The 25,917-nt window shown below is 40.7% G+C and overlaps 1 protein-coding gene across 4 annotated transcripts in view; it reads right to left on the bottom strand.

The window, feature by feature from the left end:
• The window catches only part of PHTF2 (putative homeodomain transcription factor 2), an 81,376-nt gene that overhangs the window by 26,796 nt on the left and 28,663 nt on the right, over positions 1 to 25,917 (bottom strand). For 2 of the 4 annotated variants that reach the window (XM_058657500.1, XM_058657502.1), the window contains exons 3-7: positions 8,623 to 8,679; positions 4,755 to 4,824; positions 4,062 to 4,220; positions 2,042 to 2,146; positions 1,553 to 1,718 (exon numbers count right to left, since the gene is read on the bottom strand). In XM_058657500.1, coding sequence (XP_058513483.1) covers positions 1,553 to 1,718; positions 2,042 to 2,146; positions 4,062 to 4,220; positions 4,755 to 4,824; positions 8,623 to 8,679 — 557 coding nt within the window. The remainder of the gene's footprint in view (positions 1 to 1,552; positions 1,719 to 2,041; positions 2,147 to 4,061; positions 4,221 to 4,754; positions 4,825 to 8,622; positions 8,680 to 25,917) is intronic. The other 2 variants (XM_058657501.1, XM_058657503.1) reach the window with 1 other exon arrangement.

Raw genomic sequence — 25,917 nt, 5'->3', positions numbered from 1 at the left:
GTCCAAAGTTTGGAAGATTTAAACACAGAAACGTTATTGCACAAATTTAGATTTACTAAGTAAAACGTATCTAATTATCATGGTGTTTATTCAAGAGCAGTTTCTCTAAATGCTAAGGCATGTGTTCCCTGCTCATTCCGACAGGTCAGTGGACAGATGCCTATAGGGTTCATTCACACGGGACATATGTACAAGAGCAGTGCTTCCCTATTTGAACAGCACTTCATCTGCAGATGAAGAACAAAGAAATTTTAGACTGGAAAGGATCACAAAACTAACCAACCAGCAATGCCACTGCTGTGGGCACTGATGTTAAAAATCAGGCAGGCTTCAATTTTAATTCCTCAAAACTACAAATCTCATAATCTTGCAATAACATTCTGAAGTGGAACTGCTCCAATAGATTTAAAAAAAAAAAAAAGCCCTCCATTACACTCCATTACAATGAGTGGCAAGTGAAACCCGCTGAAACAAAGGGAAATATTAATCAACTTCAAACAGCGTTTAACAGAGTTTAGCTGAATTTTTTTTCTTGGTTCTTAGTTTTGCTAACGCATCTTAAAAATGTAAGATTTTGTAAGTAGCAGGCATTATTAGCAATTCCAATTAACATAAGTAGATTCTTTAAAAAGTTCATGGAAAATACCTACTATGAAAAATTACACGCGTAGGCCAAATACAATGGTGCAACACATTAACTTATCACCTTCAACGCCGGCATCCCATAAGGGCGCCAGTTCAAGATCCAGCTGCTGCAATTCCAAAGGAGCTTCCTGATAATGACCCCTGAGAAAACAGCAGAAGATGGCTCAAGTGTGTGAGCCCCTGCTGCACCCACGTGGGAAACCTGGAAGAAGCTCCTGGCTCCCACGTGGCCCAGGCCTGGCTACCGTGGGCACTAGGACAGTGAACCAGTAGACTGGATGAGAAGATGGATCTCTCTCTCTTTCTGTAACTCCACCTTTTATAAACAAATCTTAAAAAAAAAAAAAAAAAAAAAGACCTGGTAACGCAATAGCTCCACTGGCTAAATCACCTCCAAGTGCTGAAATTCCATATGGGTGCTGGTTCATGCACTGGAAGACCCACTTCCCATCCAGTTCCCTGATTATGGCCTAGGAAAGCACTAGAGGATACCCCAAATCCTTGGGAGCCTGCACCCACATGGGAGACCTGAAGATGCTCCTGGCTTCAGATCAGCTCAGCTCTGGCCATTGCAGCCACTTGGAGAGTGAACCAGGGGACGGAAGATCTTCTTGTAAATCCACCTTTTCAATAAGTATAGATATTTTTTAAAACAGAAGAAAAGAAAAAAAGAATGTGTAGATTTCAAATTATTTTTGCACCATTTTCCATGAACTTTTTGAAGTCCCTGTATTAACATTGGGTGACTATAACAAGTATGTGGTCTCAAAAAGGGCTTGAAGTGAAGCAGATGTAATCGTTTCAAAAGCACGACAACACCTGATGACACTAAGGGTTTGACTGCTATCAAATCAACCCCGGATTCCAATTACAGCGATCTGCCCCAGATGCCTTTTCGGCACAATACCTCCTCCTCTTCCCGCCCGTGCCCAGTGGAGGCTTGGGGGTCCTTGTTGAAACAATCTGGCAGTGCACCGTGCCCAGGAGCAGCATCAGCCATACTGGCCCAATCACTTCGGTCAGAGGGATGCTATGCGGGCTAGAAGCGGAACAGAATAATACTATTGCAGCAACTACAAAAAGGGAAAGAAAACACATTTAATTACAGATGTCCAACAGTCACTTCTTCAAAACTTTTATTCTTAACTTTACACTTTGCCAGATTTTTTTTTTCCCTAAATTTAAGTGAATTTAAAAAGTTACTCCACACAAGCTCCTTTGGGCTATTTGCCCGGATTAGCTACGGTAATCAGTAATAATACAGTCTTGGAATACGATCACAGTAAAGATACTCTCTAAAATACACACCCCAACACTGCAATGACAAGCAGATGCGTGTGTTATCTAAAGTGTGTGTCTGGGTAAGACCACACACAAGCCAACGAACCCCAATAACCTGAAGTACGTTCTTTTCCAGGATTTACTATCAATGCCTGAAAGAGATCATTCTCCCAGACTGTCAAACTAAAGACTGTGGAAACAGGACATTGCCAGGGGTCACCTGGAGACATCATCGGAGCCCCTCAATGCATGAGTTCAGGGTAAAACAGGACTTAATATTTTTTTTTGGAACAAGTATAAAATTTGATTAGGAAACTTCTGGCCATTTTGTGAAGTATAGATCACTTTGACGTAGTTCAATGTATGTTGAACAGATACAACCTGATTCATTCAAAGTTAACATGACGTAATGCACACAGTTTAACAAAAGAGATTCAATGTTTAACAAAATGTTAAATCAAAATGCTTAATTTGGAGGCACAAAATACTACATAAAAATAAACTCAGTGTGTATGGAAACCACTGGAAATACTATTATACTGAACTTCAGGCTTTTTCAGAATCACAAGAAAAAAGTCAAAATATAAAAGAAAGCCTAAAAACATATACGTTCATCTCAGCATTGAGGATAATAGAAAAAATAGCCAACAGCTAAATATCCAATGTTGATACTGAATGAAATACTTTCTAAGTAACTTAAAATTATAAAGACTGATACCTGTTATGACATTAGGCAAAAAGAATATATACAACTACACACATAATAATCTTTTTTTTTTCACACATAATAATCTCAACTAGGTATGTTATCAAAGCAAAGAGTATGGGTAGTTATTTTTCTTTAGCTTTTTCTACAACTTTCATCCACAAAGATACATACCTTTAATAGGAAAAACAACAGTCATAAAATTAACACAATCCACTCCTTTTATCTTTATAAGAAGATGTATCTTGGCTTGGCAGAAAGAACTTTGTCTAAATAAGATTGTCATTTTTATCATACTCTCCTATACTTAAAAGATATTTTTAAGAGTATGCTGACAAATACAATTAAATAACTACTTAGGATCATATTTATGTTTTTTAAAAAAGTATCATTAGAAAGAATAGAAGGGCAATAACTAAGTTAAAATAATTTCTTTGCTAGTGTCATAGAATGTATTTTCTTCCTTAGTCTTCAGATATTCTAAAGTAATACATATGGGAGCAATTTAAATCTTCACAGAAAATGTATATTTATGGGAAAAAAATGCAAGTATTTTAGAAGTTTTTGGTATCAAAATAACTTTATCTTTAAAAAAAAAAAGTTATTTTGGGATAGAAACAAAGAGCTCCCAGTTGCTAGTTCACTGTCCAAACCCCTTCCACACTGGGGGATGGGCTGCTGGCAGCTGGGAACACAGCAGACAGAGGGGGCTCCCTGTAGGGGCCAACTCGCTGCCTCCCAAGGTCAGCTTCACCCGCGGACACCCTTGTCCATGAGCTTTTTACAGTCCTCTTGTGGTAAGGCTGTGAGCTGCTGCTGCTGTGTGACTGTGCCCTCAAAAGCCACTGTGTTGGGAGGCAGGGTGTGGCTCAAACCTGGGCCCCTGCAGCACTTTGTGAGGAGCTGGCTTTGTGCCCTCAGGACTTTAGTGTCCCAGGCCTTACAAGCATCACAATAGCACCTTAACAGTCCATTGGAGAGGCATCACAATAGCACCTTAACAGTCCCTTGGAGGAGAAAGCACTTACAAGAGTGAACAGGATAGAGACCTTTAACACAGGACGGCTCAGATCACACTAGTGAAAAACACACACACACACACAAAAACAAACACACTGAAGCAGGAAAAATAAATTTGAACAGGGGGTATAAAAAAGTGTGAGGGTGTGTACTTTGGAGATGTTTTCTAATTTTTAAAAAAAGCTTCTTGATTTTTATTTTTTAGCCACTCCCAGATTCCAATCTTTACAGAATTACGCTGGGAAGCAACTGCTTTGTTCTCTCAAACATGTCTAACATCAAACCAGCTCGATGCCTGATTCTACTCATACTCAGTTGCAGTTAGTATGTGCTTAATGCCTCAATAACCCTAAACATACAACATCTTGACAGCTGAAAAGCAAGCTTCACTTTCATTGCTTAATTATACCTTGCAGGAGATAAAGGACAAGAAGCCAGAAAAAGATGACCTTTGATGTCACTTGTAACCACCACCGGAAGAAAAAGGGGAAAAATACAACTCGAACAATTCCCTTTCTAGTCAGAGAGGTCCAAGGACTTTCGGGCTTTGCTTTAGCAAATGCAGATCCTGAAACAGTAAAACAAAATGAGAGCATATCCATTATCTTTTAATTCCCTCAGAGAGAAAACAAAATTCAGTGTTAGCAAAACACTACTACAAATGTAAGTGCATTCTGTACTATGCTCTGAGTGCGAAACAGCCAAACTAGGATAGCAAACATTTTAAAAAAATATATTCTTCAGGCCACAGGGAAAAAGAGTAGCAATTAAAATAGAATTTCTCCCAGACGTTTTACAAATATATGCCAATACACAAGTAGCTGCAGTTAGAAACTACGAATGATCATTTTAACTTTTAGAACGAACCAAAGTTTACTAAGCAAATGTGAGCACACTTTCTGTATGTGTACTTCCTGGAATGCCTTTGGTGGAGAGAAAGGTTACTCAACGGTATCGAAACACATCCATTCTTTTTCATCTTCTTCTTGCCTTCAGTTGAGCTCTCGCTGCATTTATTTCTAATGCATTCTACTTTGAACTGCTTTTTTTTTTTAAAGGTCAACATCTCCTCATATAAAATATCTACTCTCCCAAGACTTACCTCTTACAAGATCGACATCTATGAGGTCTGGCTTCACATGGGCTGTTTTCTTTGGTTTATTCCTTAATCCCTAACAATACGTGAAAAGTAGTGTTAGGACAGAAATCCAGAATCTCAAAAACGATCAATTTCTAAACACTTCAAGTGAAATCTATTCTACTGATAAAAGTGTAATCTATTATACAATTGCTACAAATGGAACATAATTCTAGTATTGAAATATATTTCATTACCTTCTAAAAGGATATACATAGGGGTATATTTAACAGGTATGACTTGTTTCTTTCGGGTGTATAGCCTGAGAAGATCCAGGAGTTTGCACAGGACCCAGATTGGCCTTAAGATTGTGCTGATGCTGGGTGGGGGCAGAGTGGCCCCGAAAGCCTTCAAGTGGGGACCAGCATTTTGTAGTATCAGGTTGAGCTGCCACCTCTGAGACCAGCATCCTGTATGAGAGCTGCTGGTTTGAGTCCTGGCTGCTACACGTGTGATCCGTGTCCCTGCTAAGGCTACCTGGGAAAGCAGTAGAAGGCTGCTCAAGAACTTGGAAACCTGCAGCCTAGAAGGGGGACCTAGCTGGAGTTCTTTATCCCTGGCTTCCACCTGGTCCAGCTCCAGCCATTGTAGTTATTTGTGGAGAGAACCAGTGATTGCTAGATTGAAGTTTCTTTCTTTCTCTCTGTAACTCTCCCTTTCAAACAAAAATTAAAAAAAAAAAAAAAAAAAAAAAGACCCTCAACTCATAGAGTGGAGAAGCAGACAAGGAGGCAGACTTCCTGCAGCTGCCAGCGGGTGGGAGTGGTACCACTGGGCCAGAGGAAGATTCAAGGTGACCACTACACCTGCTGCTGACCACCAATCAGTCCATAGCGCTTCTTTATCATCTCAGAACCTGGATGCCACGGCAGGGGAAAGCAGCAGCTCACATGAATTGAGTTCATTTAAACTTGAAATTATTGAACGTAAACTGAGATTAAGTTGTATTGAGTGAGGGTAGGAGTGGAGGTCAAAATTAGTGAAGACAGCAGAAAACTAAGTAACTTTTTATTACTTAAGAGCAGCATGTTAAGAACTAAAGAGGTGAAGCTAAACTTTTCAGAAACCAAGTGCTGAGAAATGATACATATTGCGATCATTTGCTGTTCATTCCGTCAAGCAAGCAGCTATGCCCTAAAACATCCTTTCTCTTATCCTAATCCAAGTTGATCGTGATTTCCAACCCTAAAGCAAAAATCTTCTCAGAAAATGCTAGGAAATAAAACCAAGAGGACAGTATCTGAGAGATCAGAATTAACAGAGATATTTAAATTATAAAAAATGCGCCCTAAAACCATGATGGTCTTAAACCGTGGAGTTCTTAAAAAAATATGCCCAGCTGAATTTGCAAACCACCCCCAAAGAGAAAAGCAGAATAAAAGAAAAAGAAAGGGTCAGGGCTAACGATAAGGCAAGGACACATCAGTTGGTTCTCACAGCCTGATATCACACTTGCAAATTTACTAACTCACTAAATTTTCTCTGTAGCCCAAAGTCAGCTGTCTCTCACTACTTGTTCTTATTTGCAGACTTGCACAGCATGGCACCGAAAAAAAATCCCCCAAACAAGTTCCCAAGCAACGTGCTGAGCTGAAGGAGGCACTCCGCCTTCTCTTCTCAGCTCTCACTACCATAAACAAGTGTCCTCGCCATGCTCTATTTAGCGCCACATTTTTGCGTCTCCTGCTGGCAACTTTGTTGTTTGACATGGCCCCCAAGGAAAGTGTCACCTACTTTCCTAATTGCGAGAAGGCTGTTATGGGCCTTATGAAGAAAGTGTATGGTAGACAATGTCCGTTGAGACACCAGTCCCAGTACTTGTTAGCCAGAAGTTCAGTACGAATGAGTCAACATACATATTAAACAAGGCATCTTTCCACAGAAGCATACATAAACTAGGGTATGTGTTGACTGGCTGATCAAAGGGTTGTAACCAAAAGGCTACATGAATCTAACTGTATTTCTAGCAGCAATGGTTCAGTGTTTGCTAACTCCGTGTTCATACTTTATACAACTTAGCTATGGCAAACATGAAGAATTAATTGTATATGCACTCTACTTCTCAGCTCAATGCTATTTTAGTGTGTCTGACTATAAATCATTTACATGACTTTGCAAATTACAAAGATGATTGCAATAAAACTTTAAATAAAACTTATTAAGCCAGTGTTTTGATTTTGTATGAAGTTCATTACAACGGTTTACTTTTGTTATTGCTAATAAATGAAAATAGAACATACTTTGGCTTATTTGCATTATACTTATTGAACAATCTGAAATAACCTTATTGCCAATGTTCTCTCATATGAAGCTTAATTTCCTTAAAACTGTCAACAGCTGAATCTTGCAGTTAAGTTGTCTTGATTTATAACTGATCTTAGCCAAAAGGCCGAGAAGTAACTGTTATCTTGATTGATGTAACTATGTTGTTTTTAAGATGCTCTTTCTACTTGAACTTATTTATACATGGCTCATTTTCTATTTAAAACTTTATTTCAACATTCTTATTTCAGGGGCTTGTGCTCCGGCATAATAGAGCCCTTGTTCATGCATCTGGAAATGCAACTGAGAATGGCCCAAGTCATTGGGACCCAGTGACCCACGTACGGGACACAGAAGAAGCTCCTGGCTCAGACAAGCCCAGCCATGGCAGTTGAGGCCATTTGAGCAGTGAACCAGCAGAAGAAAGATCTCTCTGTGTGATTCAGTCAGGGCCCATCCTCCCTTTACTCATGTCTTGACTAAGCTTATCACCTGTCTTCCACAGAGCCAGTCCATGAGCCACTTCCTGTGGGAACTCTATTCCCACCTTTCAGGGCATGCCCCTACAGACATTCACACACACACCTTTCCATTCAGTTTATCTCATCTGTAACTAGGTATCCCACCTACAAAAAGAAGACTACTCTATGGCACCCTTCTGTCCCCATCCTACAGTTAACACATAGTACAACCTTGCTAAGTGTATGAACCCGTCAGAAACACTTAAAGAATAAAAGAGAAAAATAGTGAAGAACTTAGCTCTTTATTATGGATAAACTGTCTCCATATTGAGAGGTTTTTTTAGACAGATGGATACTGCTTTTTGATCTACTGTAAACTTTCTATATGAAACTGAAAATGTCAAATAACTAAAATAGCATTCTCCGGGCACAGATGAAATTTAGCTCGTGCAGGAACACACTGATTAGTATCTATGCAAATGAGAAACATATCTTATTACTATCCAAGTGTGTGGAGAGCAAGATATTTAGTTTAAAAATAGTCTTCATGCTAGGAAGGTGGCCTACGGAACTATTTTACCAGCTAAAGAGGAGTAATACACGTTTGGCAACAAAGTGCCTACCACAAAAAATTTTTTTCATGAATGCTTTCTGCTCCTAAATTCTTTCTAAAAGATAACCAACTTTGCAGCGACTCTTCGTGTGTCCGGGTCATTCTGTTAGTAGCACCATGAAAGCAGATATCAAGTCAGCAGAGCAGCGTGTGCACAGGGCCACTCAGGTGGGTACAGTCCTGAAACACTTACCAGCTTAATAAACTGTACAGATCAAGGACAGCGTCAAAAGGGAGGGAAGGCAACTAGAAGTACAAGGTGACAAGTGAAAGGGGAAAGAAGCTGACAAGAAACAATCATTAGAAATTCAACTTTGAAATAGATGCTAACACACACACACACACAAATCTTGACACATGTGACTGTCAACAGGAGAGTCCTTAAAAATACAGACAGAATTAAAGGTGGAAAGATGCTAAGGATATTGACAAAATGTGATTAATAATCCATTTACAGAACTATGTTTCATAAGCAAAAATGAGATAGACATATTACCTTGATCTCTCGCTGTTCAACAGATTTTTCCCATATTTGTTGATCATATGCTCCAATCTGTGGGAAATAAAAGGACAGTACTACATTAAATAAGCATTGCTGGCAGTCACCACTGTTTTTAAGTCAGGCAGTAGGTGCCTGTTCAGCACAGATCAAACGGACTTCTGCCTCGGACTTCCGGGATCCGTGTACACTGTTCTCACGCTGGCTCCCCAGGTCAGTTTCAGGACAGCAGTAGCATCACCATGTCGAAGGCTGTTCAAAATGCAGATTCTCAGGGCCTGTAGTGTTACCGAATCAGAAATACCAGAGTGCAGCCCAAAACCTGCTCTAAAATCCTTTTACGTGATTTTCACATTCAAAAGCCATTGCCCTGTGGAATGCAACTCTGACATGGTCTAAATCCTGTAAATAATTATAGAGACAGAATACTAAATATTCTCTTGAATGAAAAATTCATAACTATAAAGAATAATTGGCACTTCAGCTCTGATTTAGATGGGAAAATAGAGCTGTGAAACAACTGAAGACGCAGAAAAGTAATTATGAAGCAGAATTCCTTGCAGCCTCTCTGCCTACTACTGTTGTGTGCTGGCAAGTTTTCTAAATCACACTTTTATCCAGGCAGGATGAACATTCCACTCATTAAATTCTGTGTCCTTTGCTTATGTGGTTCCCACTGTCTCTAGTTCCCACTTAACTTTCTATATCCAATTAAAAAAAAAAAACAGTGGATCAATGATCTGAGATTGTGATTGAAAATTTTTACTACCTGCATTTAGTGAAAATTACAATCATATGAAAATATTTTAAAATGCTTCAGATGATGACATTAAGCAAATAAAGTCAAGGACCATATTGTAAGAGACTGTAATTCTGATATACATTTTATAGTTGATGGTGTTGTGCATGCTAGGAGTGTTAAGTTCATTCTTGGATGCCTATGATAAGCAATTTAAAAAATTAAAGGCTGATTTACAGAGGGAAGGAAAATGGAGAGAGAGAGAGAGAGAAAGAAAAAAAAAAAAAGAGAGAGGCCTTCCATCATCTGGGTCAGTCCCCAAATGGACACAACCTTCAGAGCTGAGCTGACCTGAGCCGATCCGAAGCCAGGAGCCCAAAGCCTCCTCAGGTCTCCCCTGTGGGCCCAAGGACTTGAGTCAGACTGCTTTCCCAGGACACAGCAAGGAGCTGGATTGGAAGTGGAGCAGCCAGGACATGAACCCGCACCCACACAGGATGCCAAGGCTGGCAGGCAGCATCTCAACAGTTGAACTATTGTGCCAGCCCAATTCAATTTTTAAAGTTTCTTTTGTTTGGGAAAATACAGTCACAGCTCCATTTCCAATTCCACAGTCCTGCTAGTGGAGGAGCTAGGGGCTGACTTATGGGATACCAGCATCACCCTGGCCCAGGGCTGGCTGTTGTGGCCACTTGAGGTCACTGAGGGCATTTTCTCTCTCCCTGTGTATTTCTGCCTTCCAATTAAATAAAATTCATATATACATATATGATGCATAAGTATCATTTTAGATATTTAGAAGATATTTGGAAGGCAACACAAAAACCATTGCTAGTGATTAACCCTGACAAGTTGGATGCCAACAGCACTTATCCCTGTTTTACACTCAGTGCACTGCTAACACTCTTCACCCCCACCATGGATATGTAGTACTTTCACCACCCAGGATCCTAATCCAGACGAATTCAAGTGTTTCACAGCCTAGTCCTATTGTTGCCATCTATGTCCTCCTGCCACCATTGTGACTTTGTATTTTTCTACAGGCTGAAATAAACACTACGGGGGAGGGAGAGAAGAGACAAGGAGAGGGATGGTATGGCAGGAGGAAAGACCGCAGGACGGACAGGTAAAGATGACCTTTATGGGGAGTGGAGCAGAACGGGAACAGTGCAGTGGTAAGGTGTGCTAAACCCCTCCTGCAGAACCAGCAGCCCGTACAGGCACAGTTACTCCACTGCGGATCCAGCTCCCTGCCTGCGACCTGGGAAAGCAGCAGAGAAGGGCCCAACACCCTGGCCCCTGAACCCACACGGGAGACCAGGAAAAAGTTCCCTGCTTTGGATCTATCCATCTCCATGTGTTGCTGCCATTTGGGAAGTGAACTAGCGAACTAGTGGATGGAGGATCTCTCTCTCTCCTCTCTTGGTAAAGTCTGCCTCTTCAATAAAAATAAATCTTTTTTAAAAAAGCATGCCTTCATCTAGGTGTCTGGTAACATATTTGCACCAAGAGGGGAAAAAAAAGATAATAAGGAATATGATGCTATCAGAATTCCAGATAGACGAAGCAAAGGGAAACAACTGTAACACAGGAACTGTGGAGAGCTGTCTTGGAAAAAGCCATCTGCAAAGATGCTCACAGGCGATCCAATTACCCCTTAGGTCACCACGTTCAGAGCAGCAGGAGCTCAGGTATCAAGAAGCGAAGCAGAAGCTCTCTGGCTTCAGAAAGGAGGTTACCAACAGTCTAATTAGATTAAATGCCTAGATGAGTTCACGGACACACAGGGGCGACCTAGAAAGAAAGGCACATTTGCAAATGTATTTTAAGTACCTAGTTATACTCCAACTGATGAATCTCATGTAAGAGATTCTAAAACAAGCTGTTATTTCTCATAGACTGTCAGGGGAGAAAAAAAGGAAAACACAGAACCCAAACCCTTTACATGCTGGGTCACCTCGGTAAATATCAGAGGCCACTCGTGCTTCAAAAGAAATTTGTTCTAATTTGTCTACTAGAAGCATCCAGGGGTGGGCTGTCCCAAAGCCAGGAGCTTCATTCACATCTCTCACATGGGTGTAGCGGGCTAAGAGTTTGGGCCATACTCAGCTGCTTTCCCAGGCATTATTAGCAGGGAGCTGGAGCAGAAATGGAACAGCTGGTATTTGAATCAGTGCCCATATCAGATGCTGGCACCACAAGTGGCAGTTTTATCCACTATACCACAGCACCAGGCCCTATTGGAATTTTATAGTGAATCATGTAGATATCAAAAAATAGGGTCACCCATAAGATAGTATCTATTTCATGTCAATTGAGAAAAGAAAATGCTCACCAAGGTTTCAATTGGCTCATCCTCACCTCCAAAGCTCACATCCCATATGGACACCGGTTCAAATCCCGGATGCCCCACTTCCCATCCAGCTCCCTGCTTGTGGCCTGGGAAAGCAGTTGAGGACAGCCCAAAGCCTTGGGACCCTGCACTCATGTGGGAGACACAGAGGAGGCTCCTGGCTTCGGATTGGCGCAGCAACGGCCGTTGCCTTCACTTGGGGAGTGTATCAGCAGACAGAAGATCTTCCTCTCTGTCTCTCCTCTCTGTATATCTGACTTTGTAATAAAAATAAATAAATCTTTCTAAAAAAATTTAAATAAAGTCATTAGGATGACTGACAAGCTACTTACCAATTTCCATCTGAAACTGGTAGAAACTAACCGTTTTGATGACTTTGACCCATCAAGTAAGTCTCTTAATGTTTGTCTATTAAACATCTAGAAATATCTGACTCTTATAACTGCTCCTAAGAAGCTTTGTAACACCTACCAAACTGAATACCAATTTCTATTATTACTCCACTGAAATGCAACTCTATTCCACTCCTTTTTGCTTTTCTGTCAATATTCTATTTGAGTCAACACATACACACCTACACACACATTGCCAGACTCAGAATTTATAGAAGTCAGCCACTCAGCTGACTTCGGTGATGAGACCAAAAGAGGAAGCTGAATCGTTTAATTATACAGTGTAAACAGTGAATGATGATGAGGTCAGACAGCCACAGCTGGAGAAGTCCAAAGCTAGTAACTCTAGAATGCGTGACTACCAAGTTGTTACATCAAACCTCCAAACTTTTTGCGTGTTTCCTTAAAGTCCTAGAGGACATATGAGAGGCCAAACCACATAAGCCTTTTAAAAACACACACACATTTCCCTACAATTCTAGTGCTATTTGCGCAGTCCTTTAAGTGGCTAGGTATTTAAATTGCAGACATCATGGATTAAGTATTATAAAGAAAGAGTCTGTCTGCACGACCTCTTAGAGTCCTCCCTGCTTTAACCATCACTGATTGCTTCAGTTAGCAGTCATCACCATCAAGATCTTTAACAGAACCAAAGTGTTACCGTGGAAAAGCAAAATAAAAACAAATACATAAAACTTTTTAAAATAACTAAAGTCTAGGGGGCAGCTGGAAAGAGGTAACATGTGACTTTTCACGAAAAAAAAAAACAAACAGTTCCAGGATTCAGTCAATTTAAAAATATTCCTAGCTACCCCTCACATCTGGATCAAGATGCCAAATTGGGAAACATCCTCACCTGCAGATGGTACAACCTAGCCAATTATCAAATACTCCATTCATTGTAAGTCATTAAAGCAAAAGGCACTTAAAAATTTTCCCAATATCATTGAAACCATACTGTCCCTTACATTAAGTCAAAGAATAATTTATCATAGGCCCCATATTCCTATTCAAATGACAACCAAGTTCCTACTGCCTAGGGAAAGCCAGCATATGATACAGCAAAACATTAACTTGACATTAGAAGAAATCCTGAAGAATATTCTATATTCTAATGATGAGAAATGATTGCAGCAGAAGTTGCCTATAGGCAGCCACAAATCCAAAGACATTCAAGGAGTTGATCCCGTTTGAAACAGAATCCAATCAGCACTCGATATCATCAGGGAGAGCTGGCCTGAAAAGAGCAGTATTTGTGAGGCAAAATGTACATTAGCTTGCGGGATGTGAGGGCATGAGAAGAGAATAAAGATGATGATTTCTGGCTTCATGACCATTTTGACTTCTGGAGCACTGTTAACCATGATACAGAAGAAGCGTGATTCTAAAAGGCTTCTGCGGGGATTAAGAGAGCCAGCAAGTAGGACCAGAAACCAAGAGGGTTGGGTTCCGGCCCCAGCACCCGATGCCCACTTGCCACCAGCAAGAGCCCAGGAGAAGAAGTTAAGTCAAGCATTGGGGTTCTGGCCACTCAGGAGGGAGGCCTACACCGAGACTTCAGTGCCAAATGTTGCCCCCATGGCACGCATCTGGGGAATAAACCAATAGATAAGAGCACTCCCACTCTCTCTTTCTCTCTCTCTGACATATTCTTTTTGGTAGGGATTTATTTGTTTATTTGAAACAGAATTACAAGAGAGATCTTCCATCTGCTGCCTCACAACCTAAATGGTCACCAACAGCCGGGACTGGGCAAGCACTGACCCTTCTGAAGTAGGGACTTTTTGTGTTTATTTTAAAATCTTGATATTACTTAGATAATAGGCAATCGTTAGATGAAATGTGAAAACTGAAGAGTTTAGGAAATGAAGGCCAATAAAGAAACATAAAAAACAACTACTTGCAGAGACAAAATATATTGTATGAACTCAAGTTATGACTAGGGATACCAACTGGTTATCAGAAACTGCCAGCTGGGTAATGTCTGCATTTTTCCTTTTTTCCACTACAGCTCAAAGGCCTAGGGCCAGAACAGATTTTAAATAAATACATACAACCCATCACCAAATGGCTACAAAATACTACGCCTGGTTATACCAAATGGATGAAGTCCCTCTCTTAATCTTTGTGGCTTCCTTGCTCTTTTCTCCCTGCATCTCCCAAATTATTTACTATCCCATGCTGAAGTCATTAGGTGGGGCCCCAAAGCAGGGCATCAGAGATGGGAAACAGACGAGAATGACACACAGGGAGGCCAGATACGACATACTAGTCCAAGTGGGCAACCAAAGCAAACTACAGAATGAGGGGACTCTGATGGGAAGCGTGGCCCCCAATGGCATGATGGGAAGAGTGGCCCTACAAGCGGGTGATTGGCTCAGGGTGTCAAAGGCCAAGCAAGGTAATGAGCTCCAACCCCCACCCAGCAGGATCTCCTGGTGTGGGTGGTCGAGGCCAAGAGGCTCAAATACAGAGCCTAAACGCGACGTCAAGGGTTATCTGCACTCGGAATGGGACAGTAGCTGAGCAAGGACAAGGCTTCTAAAGCTGAAAATACTCCTCTATACTCAGAAATTTCTATCTATAAAGCTATTGAAGAGGTAAGAGAATAGTTCAACAACATGAGTTCTCTTTGTAAATAAGGGAATAGCTTATATATTATGGTGTACTAATATAGACAATATTAAAGTACGTAAAATTATGCTTTTAAAGGATATTTACACAAGTCACAATGGGAACAGCAGAGCAATTCTGTGACTTATTTTTTATCATGCATTCTCATATTTTTCACTCTTCCTATGTTAGACCCACACCACTTCTACAATCATGATAGAAACTGTCAAAACAAACAGGAGAAAATGGAATCTAATGTTCTCAAAAGGCAACTGACTGTTAAGCACCATGTGCTGAAGGATCCATTTCCTCACGGAAAAGTGAAGGGAGTTGAGAGAGACAAGTCACTCTCAAAATTAATTCAGTGAAGTCTCAGTGCGAAAATAAATGAGGCTTTTACTAAGGTAGTTCACAGAAATGTTTAGCTAGGAAGTTGTACTTCAGTAACAAAACAGCTCAAAATTCTAATATTATAAAGGGCAGACAGAGCCACATTTTATTATCTATTTATTTAAAATGCAAACATTTTAGGATAGAGGAAAAAATGAGTTAAAGAAACAAAAAGCTAAAATATACCTGTTGGTCAAGAAACAGCAACATTCCCTATAGGACTCTTGTGCCAAGCAGGTGACAGAATTGAGCTGGTTCACACAGGAAAGGGAGAGACTGGGAAGAAGGGAAACTGGCACCCAGCTTTGTGCTGGACCTGGGAGAACTCCAAGTTCTAGAAAAGGCCAAATGGAGAAGGTGCCATCAGCTCTTGCAACTTCTGCAGCCAGCAGCAGGGGGGTTGGTCGGTCACAAGGGAGAAGCAGCAGAGAAACGGAAAGGATTAAGCCCCAGACCCAACTTAGGACACTCCAATGAGGGCCAAGTTACTGTCTTTAAATATGTAAGGAGCTAGGCACAGGGGCCTTCAGTCCTGCTGTCCTGGGATGGGCTCTCTCAAGCCATGCTGTGTTCTTGCCGGCACATTCCTTGCCCACCACAAGGCTCCAAAGCCAGATGTCTGACTCAGCTGACCCAATGATATTCTCTCTCCATTTCAAATTGTCAGAAGAACAGGAAAAACATAGGGAACACAGCTAATACAGAGGAACAAATCAACACGAACCACAGAGCCCAAGAGAGAAGTTTCTAGAAATTCCGCTGCTGAGTGACTTGCCTTTCCTTCCTAAGTCTTGGCGGCCTGCTATTGGCACGCTTTCAAAACGTGTAGTGAAAAGCAGAAGCAGAACCCGGTGGTGTTTTTTCCTGGCCCAACCTTAAAGACAGAACATCGCTACTAATGCAAACCAACACCACTCTGCATAATTTACGAACACTGTTTTCCAACTTGCTTGGACCTGGGAATATGTGCTCAGTGGATTTATTAATCAAGACATTGTCTGAATAACAGCCCTTCCCAAGAAGTCATCTTAGTAAAATATAATTTAACTTTGTTTTTCTACTTCAGCTAACTCTGAATCATGACTTGCGGTAGACCATTAGTTATAGCACACCTAGGAAAATAATTCAAATACAGCCCTTTTTATCAACTAATCATGGGATCTTCATCCAGGGTAAATACTAGAGTTCTACTAACAACTGCATAGCACCAAGTACCAAATGTAAAAAGCTCATACAGCAGAGCCTGGCGCGGTTGCCTAGGAGCTAAAGTCCTCACCTTGCACATACTGGGATCCCATATGGACATCGGTTCTTATCCCAGATGCCCCAGTTTCCACCCAGCTCCCTGCCTGTGGCCTGGGAAAGCAGTCAAGGATGGCCCAAAGCCTTGGGACCCTGCACCCGTGTGGGAGACTCAGAGGAGGCTCCTGGCTCCTGGCTTCGGATCAGCTCACTTCCAGCTGTTGCGGCCACTTGGGAAGTGAACCAGCGGACAGAAGAGCTTCCTTTCTGTCTCTCCACCTCTCTGTATCTGACTTTCCAATAAAATAATAAAAACCTAAAAAAAAACATACGAACCTGCTCATAAAGTCCAACTTACTCAGACCTTAAAATATGCAAAGTAGTCACAGAGTATTATAAGGATTAAATGTGTTGACTCATGAAGCCAACAATAGCAACACACTCACAACAGCTCAATTAATGCTAGCTATTTTACATATCATCTCAGTGAATTTCCTAATGCTTTCTTTTCTTTCATACTGTAGCATAAAATAAGGAAAGAATGCATATGCCTCTCAGCATACTTTTAGGAATCATCACAGATCAAACTCTGGTTTAATATTCCAAAACATAGTCCTGATGAAATCATGTATATGTAATATGAGTTGAAACCAAAACACTTCCTTGCTTACATATTTCTATCAGTTTGCTATAAATAGCATTAACAGCTGTAGTATAATTTAAAGCAATGTAAAGCACCAAGAATACGAACATATCTTAATCATTTAAGTATCTTTGCATTTCAAAAATTACCTAACATTTTAACATCTTAGTGTTTGAAATAAAATGTGAGAACATGAAACACATTTAAATTCCTCAAAGCCTGTTTGGCTTCCTTCCAACTGCTTACAAAGGGTAAAATTAAAATGGAGAAAATTTTAAGATAAATTGTTCTTAGGCACTTCGTCTAGAACTTGCAGAATTTAGAGTCTAAGGACCCAGGCCCATTGTCCTACTGTCATTACTGCCTTACTGTAATCAAAATACCCCGGGCGACCTGAGAACTACAATCAAAGATGACTACAGGTAGACCTTACATACCTTGGAATGAAACTAACCAAAGACATGGAAGTCCTCTACAATGAAAACTACAAAACATTAAAGACGGGAGAAATTTTCATGCTCCTGGGGAACCAACATCATCAAAATGTCCATATTACAAACAGTACTCTACAGATTCGGTGTAATCCCAATCAAAATCTTCACAACACTCTTCCCAGAGCTAGGAAAGATGATGCAGAAATTCCTATGGACGCACTAGAGACCACAAACAGCCAAAGCTATCTGGAAGGATAAAAATAAATCTGGATAAATCATGACACCAGATTTCAAGATGTTCTACAGGACAGGTGATCCAGTTTAGTACTGGTACAGAAATCAAGAACATCAATGGAACAAAATGGGAGCTATTTCCCAACAAATGCTGTTGGGAAAACTGTATATGCCCTTGCAGATAAAAGAAACAAGACCTCCACCTTTCATCTAACACAAAAATCGGCCCTAAATGGATCAAGGATCCTATGCCCAGACATCATCAAATTACCAAAGGGAAACATAGGCAACACACTACAGGGCATGGGCACAGGCAAAGCCTTTTTCAGAAAAACACCAAAAGCACAGGCAGTTAAAGCCAAAACACAACAAAACAAATGGGACTACATTAAACTAAGAAGCAAGGGAGACTAGTCAATAAAGTGAGGCGGCAATCAACAGAATTAAAACTGTATCATGGAAAACAATACATCTTAAAAATGCAGAAATTAAAAAGAAAGTTGATACCCACGGGGAATCAGGAGATCTTAAAAAGTGTACAAAAAAAGAAATGTTACACCTTCAATTTTCTCCATCTAGAATGAATGAAAACTCTATGGAGACAGAAATCAACCAGCTGTTGCATTTCCAATCAGTCATTTATCCAGCCAGAAGCACAACAGCATCTTCACTGGGTACAACACGAGGACTGACAATTGTAAGCCATAAAGAACAGTATTTCTTTCACTGATGAGACAAGTAAGCCTTCAGGAGAGCTTAGAGGTTTTACAAACAGTGTTTGGGTCCAGAAACCCAAGTTCTGAGTTCAAATGCCAGGCTCTTTTTACTACACCACGCCTTGTTACCCACAGATGAGCATATTTTCCAGTATGGTCTGTGGATATTTTGGGTTTGGGGAGGAAGTTAATTCAAATAAACTTCAGAATGTACATGCCCCTGACACAACCACTTAAAGTCGGCCACACTGTGTGCACTTACTCACGATGTGAAACCCTATAATCACAAAACCTTGGCCTTGTGGCAAAGTGACCTGCTTATGGTTTTAAGGACCAATGCTGAGTTAGTTTTAAAAAGCAGGCAGTCCAAGTACTAAGATGAAAAACAACATGAAGATACTTCAAACAGTCACAGCTTCTGGAAGGATGACAACAAAATTAAGAAAAAGTGAAGGCTATCAGGGATAAGCCACGAGACTATAAAGCTAAGTGAAATTAGGTCAGAAAACTCCTTAAAATTGTGTGAAAAACTTGTTAATCACATCAAAAAGAAGCCTCTGATGACTATAAAATGGGATAGTGACAAAGTCAAATTTTTCAGATAAGTCGTTCTGGACAGTGTAGGAAGGAAATGACCGGAGCAAGCATGAAGGAACGGGAGCTGCCCCGGGACATAGCACACTAAGCCTCAGTCTGTGGTGCTGGCATCCCATTTGGTCAATAACTCATGTCCTGGCTGTTCCACTTCTGATCCGGCTGCCGGCCTATCGCCTGGGAAAGCAGCAGAGGACAGCTCAAGTCCATGGGCCCCTGTCCCCACATGGGAGGTCCAAGGAGACTCTTGGCTCCTGGCTTCCAGTCAGCTCAGCTCCAGCTGTTGTGATCATTTGGGGAGTGCCCCAAGAGATGAACAATCTCCCTTTGTCTCTCCTCTCTAAAATCTGCCCTGAACATTAAAAATTACATAAACTATTTTTTAAACTGAAGGAACAATGAGGCTGCAAACCTGAGAACTACTCCAGAGACAGAAGCAGTAACAGAACAGTGAGTGACTGGAGGAACCAACTTAGGGAAACTTAAAACTGAGTTTTCCACGGTCCTTTAAGCATTATCCTACAGTAACACACTGTTGTTTCTCTGTTAGAGTTTCCAAAAGATAAAAACTCAGTGCCGGCACACAGTAAGGCCCATGATGCTATCTAAGTGTGGATGAATGCAAATCCTACCAGGACATTATTTTTTATAGAGAGGGAAAACCTTGTTAATAAAAGTCTGTGGCTTTAAAAATCAAATTGCACTGGTAAAACTAAATGCATTGCCTTTTTCCTATATAAAACTAACGTAATGTGGCTCCATATACAAATTTTCTTCCTTGCTTTCTACCAATAAACAAAGAACACATCAAAGTATCACAGTGGATCAAAAAAAGTAGTAACTAAAAGTATGTCCTACTACCTACAAATCTGAGGCTGAAAATATAAGATCTCGTCCTCTGATTCCTCAAAGCATTAAAATAATTACATTTTATAACGCCACTCCACTATCTTGATCTTTACTTACTGTCTTTTATCTGTTGGAAACTAAACTAACCTCTGCAAACCAAGTAAACCAGAATTCTTTAGCTTATTCCTAATTCCATGATAAAGGCTGTACATGTGTGTGCTGAGGGAGAGATGCGCAGAAGCGAACATGCCAAAAACAGAAAACAAACTAATGCAAGATATCATTTCAAATAATTCACGAAAAAATTGCCAATAGGGATATTAATTCTTGGCAAAAGTTCATAAGGGAAACTTTTTAGGCTGTGTATCTCCTCTGGCATTTTATTTCCTGTGACTCAACCCATGGTACTGAATCAACATCTTTTATTTGAATAAATTCCATGGGCCATTTGGCAAAGACCAATTTAGGTTCGAAGCTGTCCTGTTAAACAGCATTTATAAAATGTCTTTCTTCCCAGAACTATAAACACAGAAAGTTAGCAACAGTGTGCTAGCTATTCCCAGGTCTTTCCTAGCTGGCTGGTACATCTGTCTAATTTTATCCTGGCAATGGTAATCCACCAATTTGTTTCACTACTACGTCTGTTACCATGGCTAAAGATAAACTGACTGCACGCTATTTGGAATGTCGCTGGCAACCACGATATCTTTAACTAACATCTCTAAATTTATTCATCAGAGAACAAATAAGGATAGAGACGACTTTTCCAGTACATCATTAAAAATGTTTCTTTCCAACACCCAGGAGGTTTGAGAATTTCAACTCCCTTCAAATAACATTTTTGTTTAAATTTCCTCATACTCCCCACAAAAAGTAACACATAAACAGCTGCTTTATTTTTTTAGGCACTGTAACTAGCAACTATCATAGGTAAATGACTGCTTTCCTTTACTGGAATAAACATTCCATTTATCATCTTAAAAAGTCACAAGCAACTGACTATGAACATTCCAAAAACATTCTGTACAAATAGGAATTTCCAGCTGATACGTAACAAGGACAAAATCTGTCTACTGCCAAGTACTCTATTTTTAAGGTTCACAAACATGAAATGAATACAATGTATCTAGCTGTTACAGTGCCTGAACATAGTAAAAGTATGTCCCCAACATCTTAAAAAATAGGTCATTTTCTGCTGATAATGCTTTTGAACGCAGTACGTTTACACTCAGGGAGTGCTGCATACCGATGCTTCTCTGGTCTATAATTATTACTGTGTAGCAGCCAGAAGGCTTTTGCTAGGGAACAGTGCAAGGCTGGTTTGCTCCGCAACACCCCATTTTTCTTATCCTTCTGGGAGTTGCACAGCTGCTATCTTGAGTAAGTACAGCTACTACTGTTCAAACATTAAAAATAGCAACACGGGACCTTGAACTCCCTGTTCTGTCCGGGTTTCAGTTTTCTCATCTCTAAAATACACTCAAGGGACCAGCAGTCTTACACCACTGGAACGCCGTACGGGCACCAGTTCATGTCCCGGCTGCTCCTGTTCTATTCCAGTTCCCTGCTTGTGGCCTGGGAGATCACCAGAGGACGGCCCAAGTCCCTGGCACTCTTCGCCCATGTCGGAAGTCTGGAGGAAACTCCTGGCTCAAACAGCTCAGCTTTGGCCACTGCAGTTGCTTGGAGAGTGAACTAGTGGATGCAAGATCTCTCCCTGTATCTCTCCTTCTCTTGTGAATCTGCCTCCCAAACAAATAAATAAATAAATAAATAAAACTTTAAGAAAAATAAATAAAGATGCTGGAGAGGTTAATTTCTAAAACATCTTTCCCTTCTACATTTTTTATTTAAAAAAAAAATACTTGTATGTTGGAGCTTTTAATTGATCGGGATGATACTCTGCTGGCTCTGTCTTCAGACCAGTAAGGGTATACCTAAGAAGCCGCTGAACTTGACTGGACAATAAGATGCTGGACTCTATGTTGGTATACGCTTGCAATGGGGGAATCTCAACTGAACTTGAGCTGTGGTTATGCAACAAGGTGGAGGAATCCACCATGGTGGGAGGGTTTGGGGAGGGGTGGGGAGAACCCAAGTACCTATGAAACTGTGTCACATAATACAATGTAATTAATGAATTAAAAATAATAAATAAAAAAAAGAACCTAAAAAAAAATACTTATTTGTTCCAAAGGCAGAGTGACAGAGAGGGAGAAATGGGGAGAGAGAGACTGTGATGGATAACACTGGGCAAAGCTGACACCAGAACCCAGGAACTTCACCCAGGAATCCCAAGCGGGACCCAAACACTTGGGCCGTAGCCATGGTTTTCCTAGGTACTGCGGTAGCAGGGACCTAGATCAGAAGCAGTGCAGCATGGATTCCAACCTGTGCTCCAACACAAGATGTTGCCACTGAAGGCAGTGGTTTAACTCACTGTACAGCATTTCTAATTCTTCAGGAAGAAGTTACATTCTAGCACAAAGTAACCTCAAACAATAATAATGGGAGGAGAGGGAGGAGGCAGATAAGACAGAACTGAGGGGTTCTGAGTTATCCAGAGAGCTATGAGCAAAATCAGTTCAGGGGAGTACTTGAATTTTCACCCAAGGGGAAGTTCTCTTCCAAGCTTTGCACTGAAGTAGTATAACTTATCTACCTAAACTTCTGCTGATCAAACTACAAACCAGGACAACGCTGTAGAAGTGAAAACAAAGGACGATAAATCCCAATCACAGCCATAGTTAACAGACAGTAGCAACCATTAATCAAAAAATACTAGAAAATGTCATTCCTATTCTACTTGCAATGCTGAAAAGCTTGGGGGAAAAAATCCAAGTTAAATGGTAATTTTTCATTTGAAGAAAAATGTCTAGAAAATTCACCAAATTAATATGGTACATTTCTCAAATTACCACGGAGAATCAGGTGATGATAAACTTAATTCTATTTCCCCTTCAACTTAATTATTCTACTCACTGTTTAATGCACTCATTTTGTTCTTTCCTAGACCATTCCTTTTTATCACAAAAACAAAGCACTTCGAGTGATCTTAGCTAAAGAACAGCACATGCTGAGGGGGAAAAAACTACTTTTGTGCCACAAACTAAAGCAAAGGAGACTCCAAGTTCAGCATTTTCGATATCAAAGGAACTTGATCAGTTCTAATGGTTACATGTTCAACTGAAAAGAACAATTAACCAAAACCTTGAAGCGCATGTGTCACTAATAATAACAGTACATTTTTTTAGCAAAATGAAAGGTCAGCAGAGGAATTGCTAGAGCAGTATTTTTGAGCGTCCACAGCACACCGTGTCTGGCGTTCACCTGCTACCCCGGTTCTTCTTCATACACTCTCAGTATTATCAAGAACCGTAGGAAAAGCCGAGAAAGGGTTGTTCATCCGATTAGCGGAAATCTTGGGCTCATTTTTTCCTTCAGAGTCTCTCTCAACAAGGAAGCAACCTGGCTGACCTCTTGATTTTGGAGTTCTGACCTCCTACACTGGGAAAAGGCAAAGCTGTCCTGTTTTAATTCATGTAGTTTGCATTCATTTATTATGAAACCTCTAGGGGAAATGAAATGCTCCTTCTTGCAGTACCTTGATATGACCATTAGTTTAATGTATTTCATCTTCCCTGTAAAGTAACCACAAGAATCTACATGCAAGCCTTCTAGAACAAAATGCTGTTGAAATGTGTGACGGTACTCTAACATCATCAAGATTTCTTTACTGTTATCAAATCAAACCATGTGTGTTTATGTACTTGTGTAATATATATTAACTGTACCTTTAAAAAAAAAAGCAATAAATACGTCTCCAGAGACATTCACGTCAAAAGGCACCTACAAAAAAAAGAGAAATCTTCCCAAATTGAACAAAGAATTATAAAGTCTCCTCAATCTATTTTATTTTTAAGATTTATTTATTATTGCATTTTCTTTACTGGAAAGTCAGATTTACAGAGAGAAGGAGAGACAAAGATCTTTCATCTGCTGGTCCAAGTGGCCGCAGCACTAGAGCTGCACCAATCTGAAGCCAGGAGCCTGGAGCCTCCTCTCGTTCTCCCACACGGGTGCAGGGGCTCAAGGCTTTGGGCCATCCTCCCAGGCCACGAGCAGGGAGCTGGAAGGGAAGTGGAGCAGCCAGGATACGAACCAGCGCCCACATAGGATCCTGGCGCATGCAAGGCAAGGACTTTAGCTACCAGGCTACTCCACTGAGCCCCCTCAAACTGTTTTCAAAGATATCACACTACAAGAGGAACAGTGGCCTGTCAGCAGAATTTTGTTTTAGTTCTATCACGACCGCATGACTGCGAGTGAGTTACAGATTAGACTCTGTGGGCCTGAAGCTCTTTATGCATAAAGCAAAGGGTTTAGCAAGAACTAGGTGATCTCTAAAATCAAATTCTTGACCCTAGTTTCTGATAAACAAATCAAACTAACACCCAGATTATTCTGATGAGAGCTGCCCAAACTGGAAAGAGTGCATTGCTGGGTGGGTGGAAAATCAACTTCATGACAAAAACAGGGAAGAAAAATCTGAGGTGAAAAGGCAAATGGTACTGCAACTAAACAACATATTTGTGCTAAGACAAGTATTATTTTTGGCGAGTATGTGTCGTTAAAAAGGAAGACTTTTGTTTTTGTTTTTTTAAAAAAGACCAGTGACTGAAGCAGGCGAGGCTGAGATCCATAAATGTCACTTAGTCATGACTTAGCTGTTAGACAACAAACATGAGTTAAATATCTGCTGTTCTAACACTGGAAATTCAAAGTCTGATGTTTTGGTAATAACATGCAATAATAAGAGAAATTTCCATTTAGTGGAGGCTTACCCTGTGTTTACAAGCAATATGCTAACACTTGACGTGTGTAGATCATGAATTCAACCTCAAATAAATGGAAAAGATGACATTCTATTCCATTTGTAAACACGACTAAGGTGAAATTCAGTTAAGGTAAGCAACTTGTATCCAAAGCATACAGAGTTTCAAAAACAAAGATTCAGATGTTTGCTACCCAAACCCCAAATCAGTATTCTCACTGCCCATTAAGATACAGGGCCTCAAGGCCAGGTGCAGTGGCCTAGTAGCTAAATTCTCACCTTGCATCTGCCAGGATCCCATATGGGTGCTGGTTCGTGTCCTAGCTGCTCCATTGCCCTTCCAGCTCCCTGCTTGTGGCCCGGGAAAGCAGTCCAGGATGGCCCAAAGCCTTGGGACCCTGTACCTATGTGAGAGACTCAAAGCTTCTGGCTCCTGGCTTCAGATCAGCTCAGCTCTGTCCATTGAAGCCACTTTGGGAAGTGACCCAATGGACGAAAGATCTTTCTCTCTGTTTCTCCTCTCTGTAGATCTTTCTATCAAAAAATAAATAAATCTTAAAAAAAAAAAAAAAAAAGACATGGTACCTCAGCAATGGCCGTGGAGGGTTGTGCCTTAAGAGGGCATGGAAGCTTTTGACCCAAGCTCTATTTTACACAGGTGTCAGTTTCTAAAACAGATTTATAGTTTCTGCGTACTTATCTTTTAAAAAAAATGTTGATGTTTAAACATATAAACATTGATACACCCACAATCTCCTAGCATTAGTCAGCTGATTTACCGGCTGATAGGACTAACCTCCTTAGAGGCAGAGGGAAGCTCTCCTCGGGGTGCAGAGAAGCCGGACGCAGCACCAGATGGCCTGTGCCAGTCCCCTGTGGCCCCTTCTGCACCTCTGCTGTGTCTCATTCCCTCCTGTCCACAAATGTCACATGTGGAAGGCCTTCCATTCATCCTTTTGACGCCTTGAGGACAGAGGCTGAACAGTCTTTTCCCTTTTTTTTAAGCTTTAAAAGGACAGCTTGAGTTCCTGGACTGATAACAGCGGTCAAGAGGGTGAGGCAGCATCTCTGGCCTGACCCTCACACCTACATACTCTGGTCAGAAGGAAGGAGGAATATGTACAGCACAGATGGTCGCTGCAAAAATTCTCAAGCACTGCAAGACAGTGTAATTATCACCTATTCATATTCTAGCAATAGAATAATTATTAGTGTTACTTTAAACTCATACCTCATATTTAGTTTTTAAAAGTCATAAA

This window comes from Ochotona princeps, chromosome 32 (assembly GCF_030435755.1).
Source record: "Ochotona princeps isolate mOchPri1 chromosome 32, mOchPri1.hap1, whole genome shotgun sequence".
In the NCBI taxonomy this organism is placed as follows: Eukaryota; Metazoa; Chordata; class Mammalia; order Lagomorpha; family Ochotonidae; genus Ochotona; species Ochotona princeps.
The sequence above is the reverse complement of the archived record's forward strand: the minus strand, read 5'-3'. Positions and strand labels throughout refer to the sequence as shown.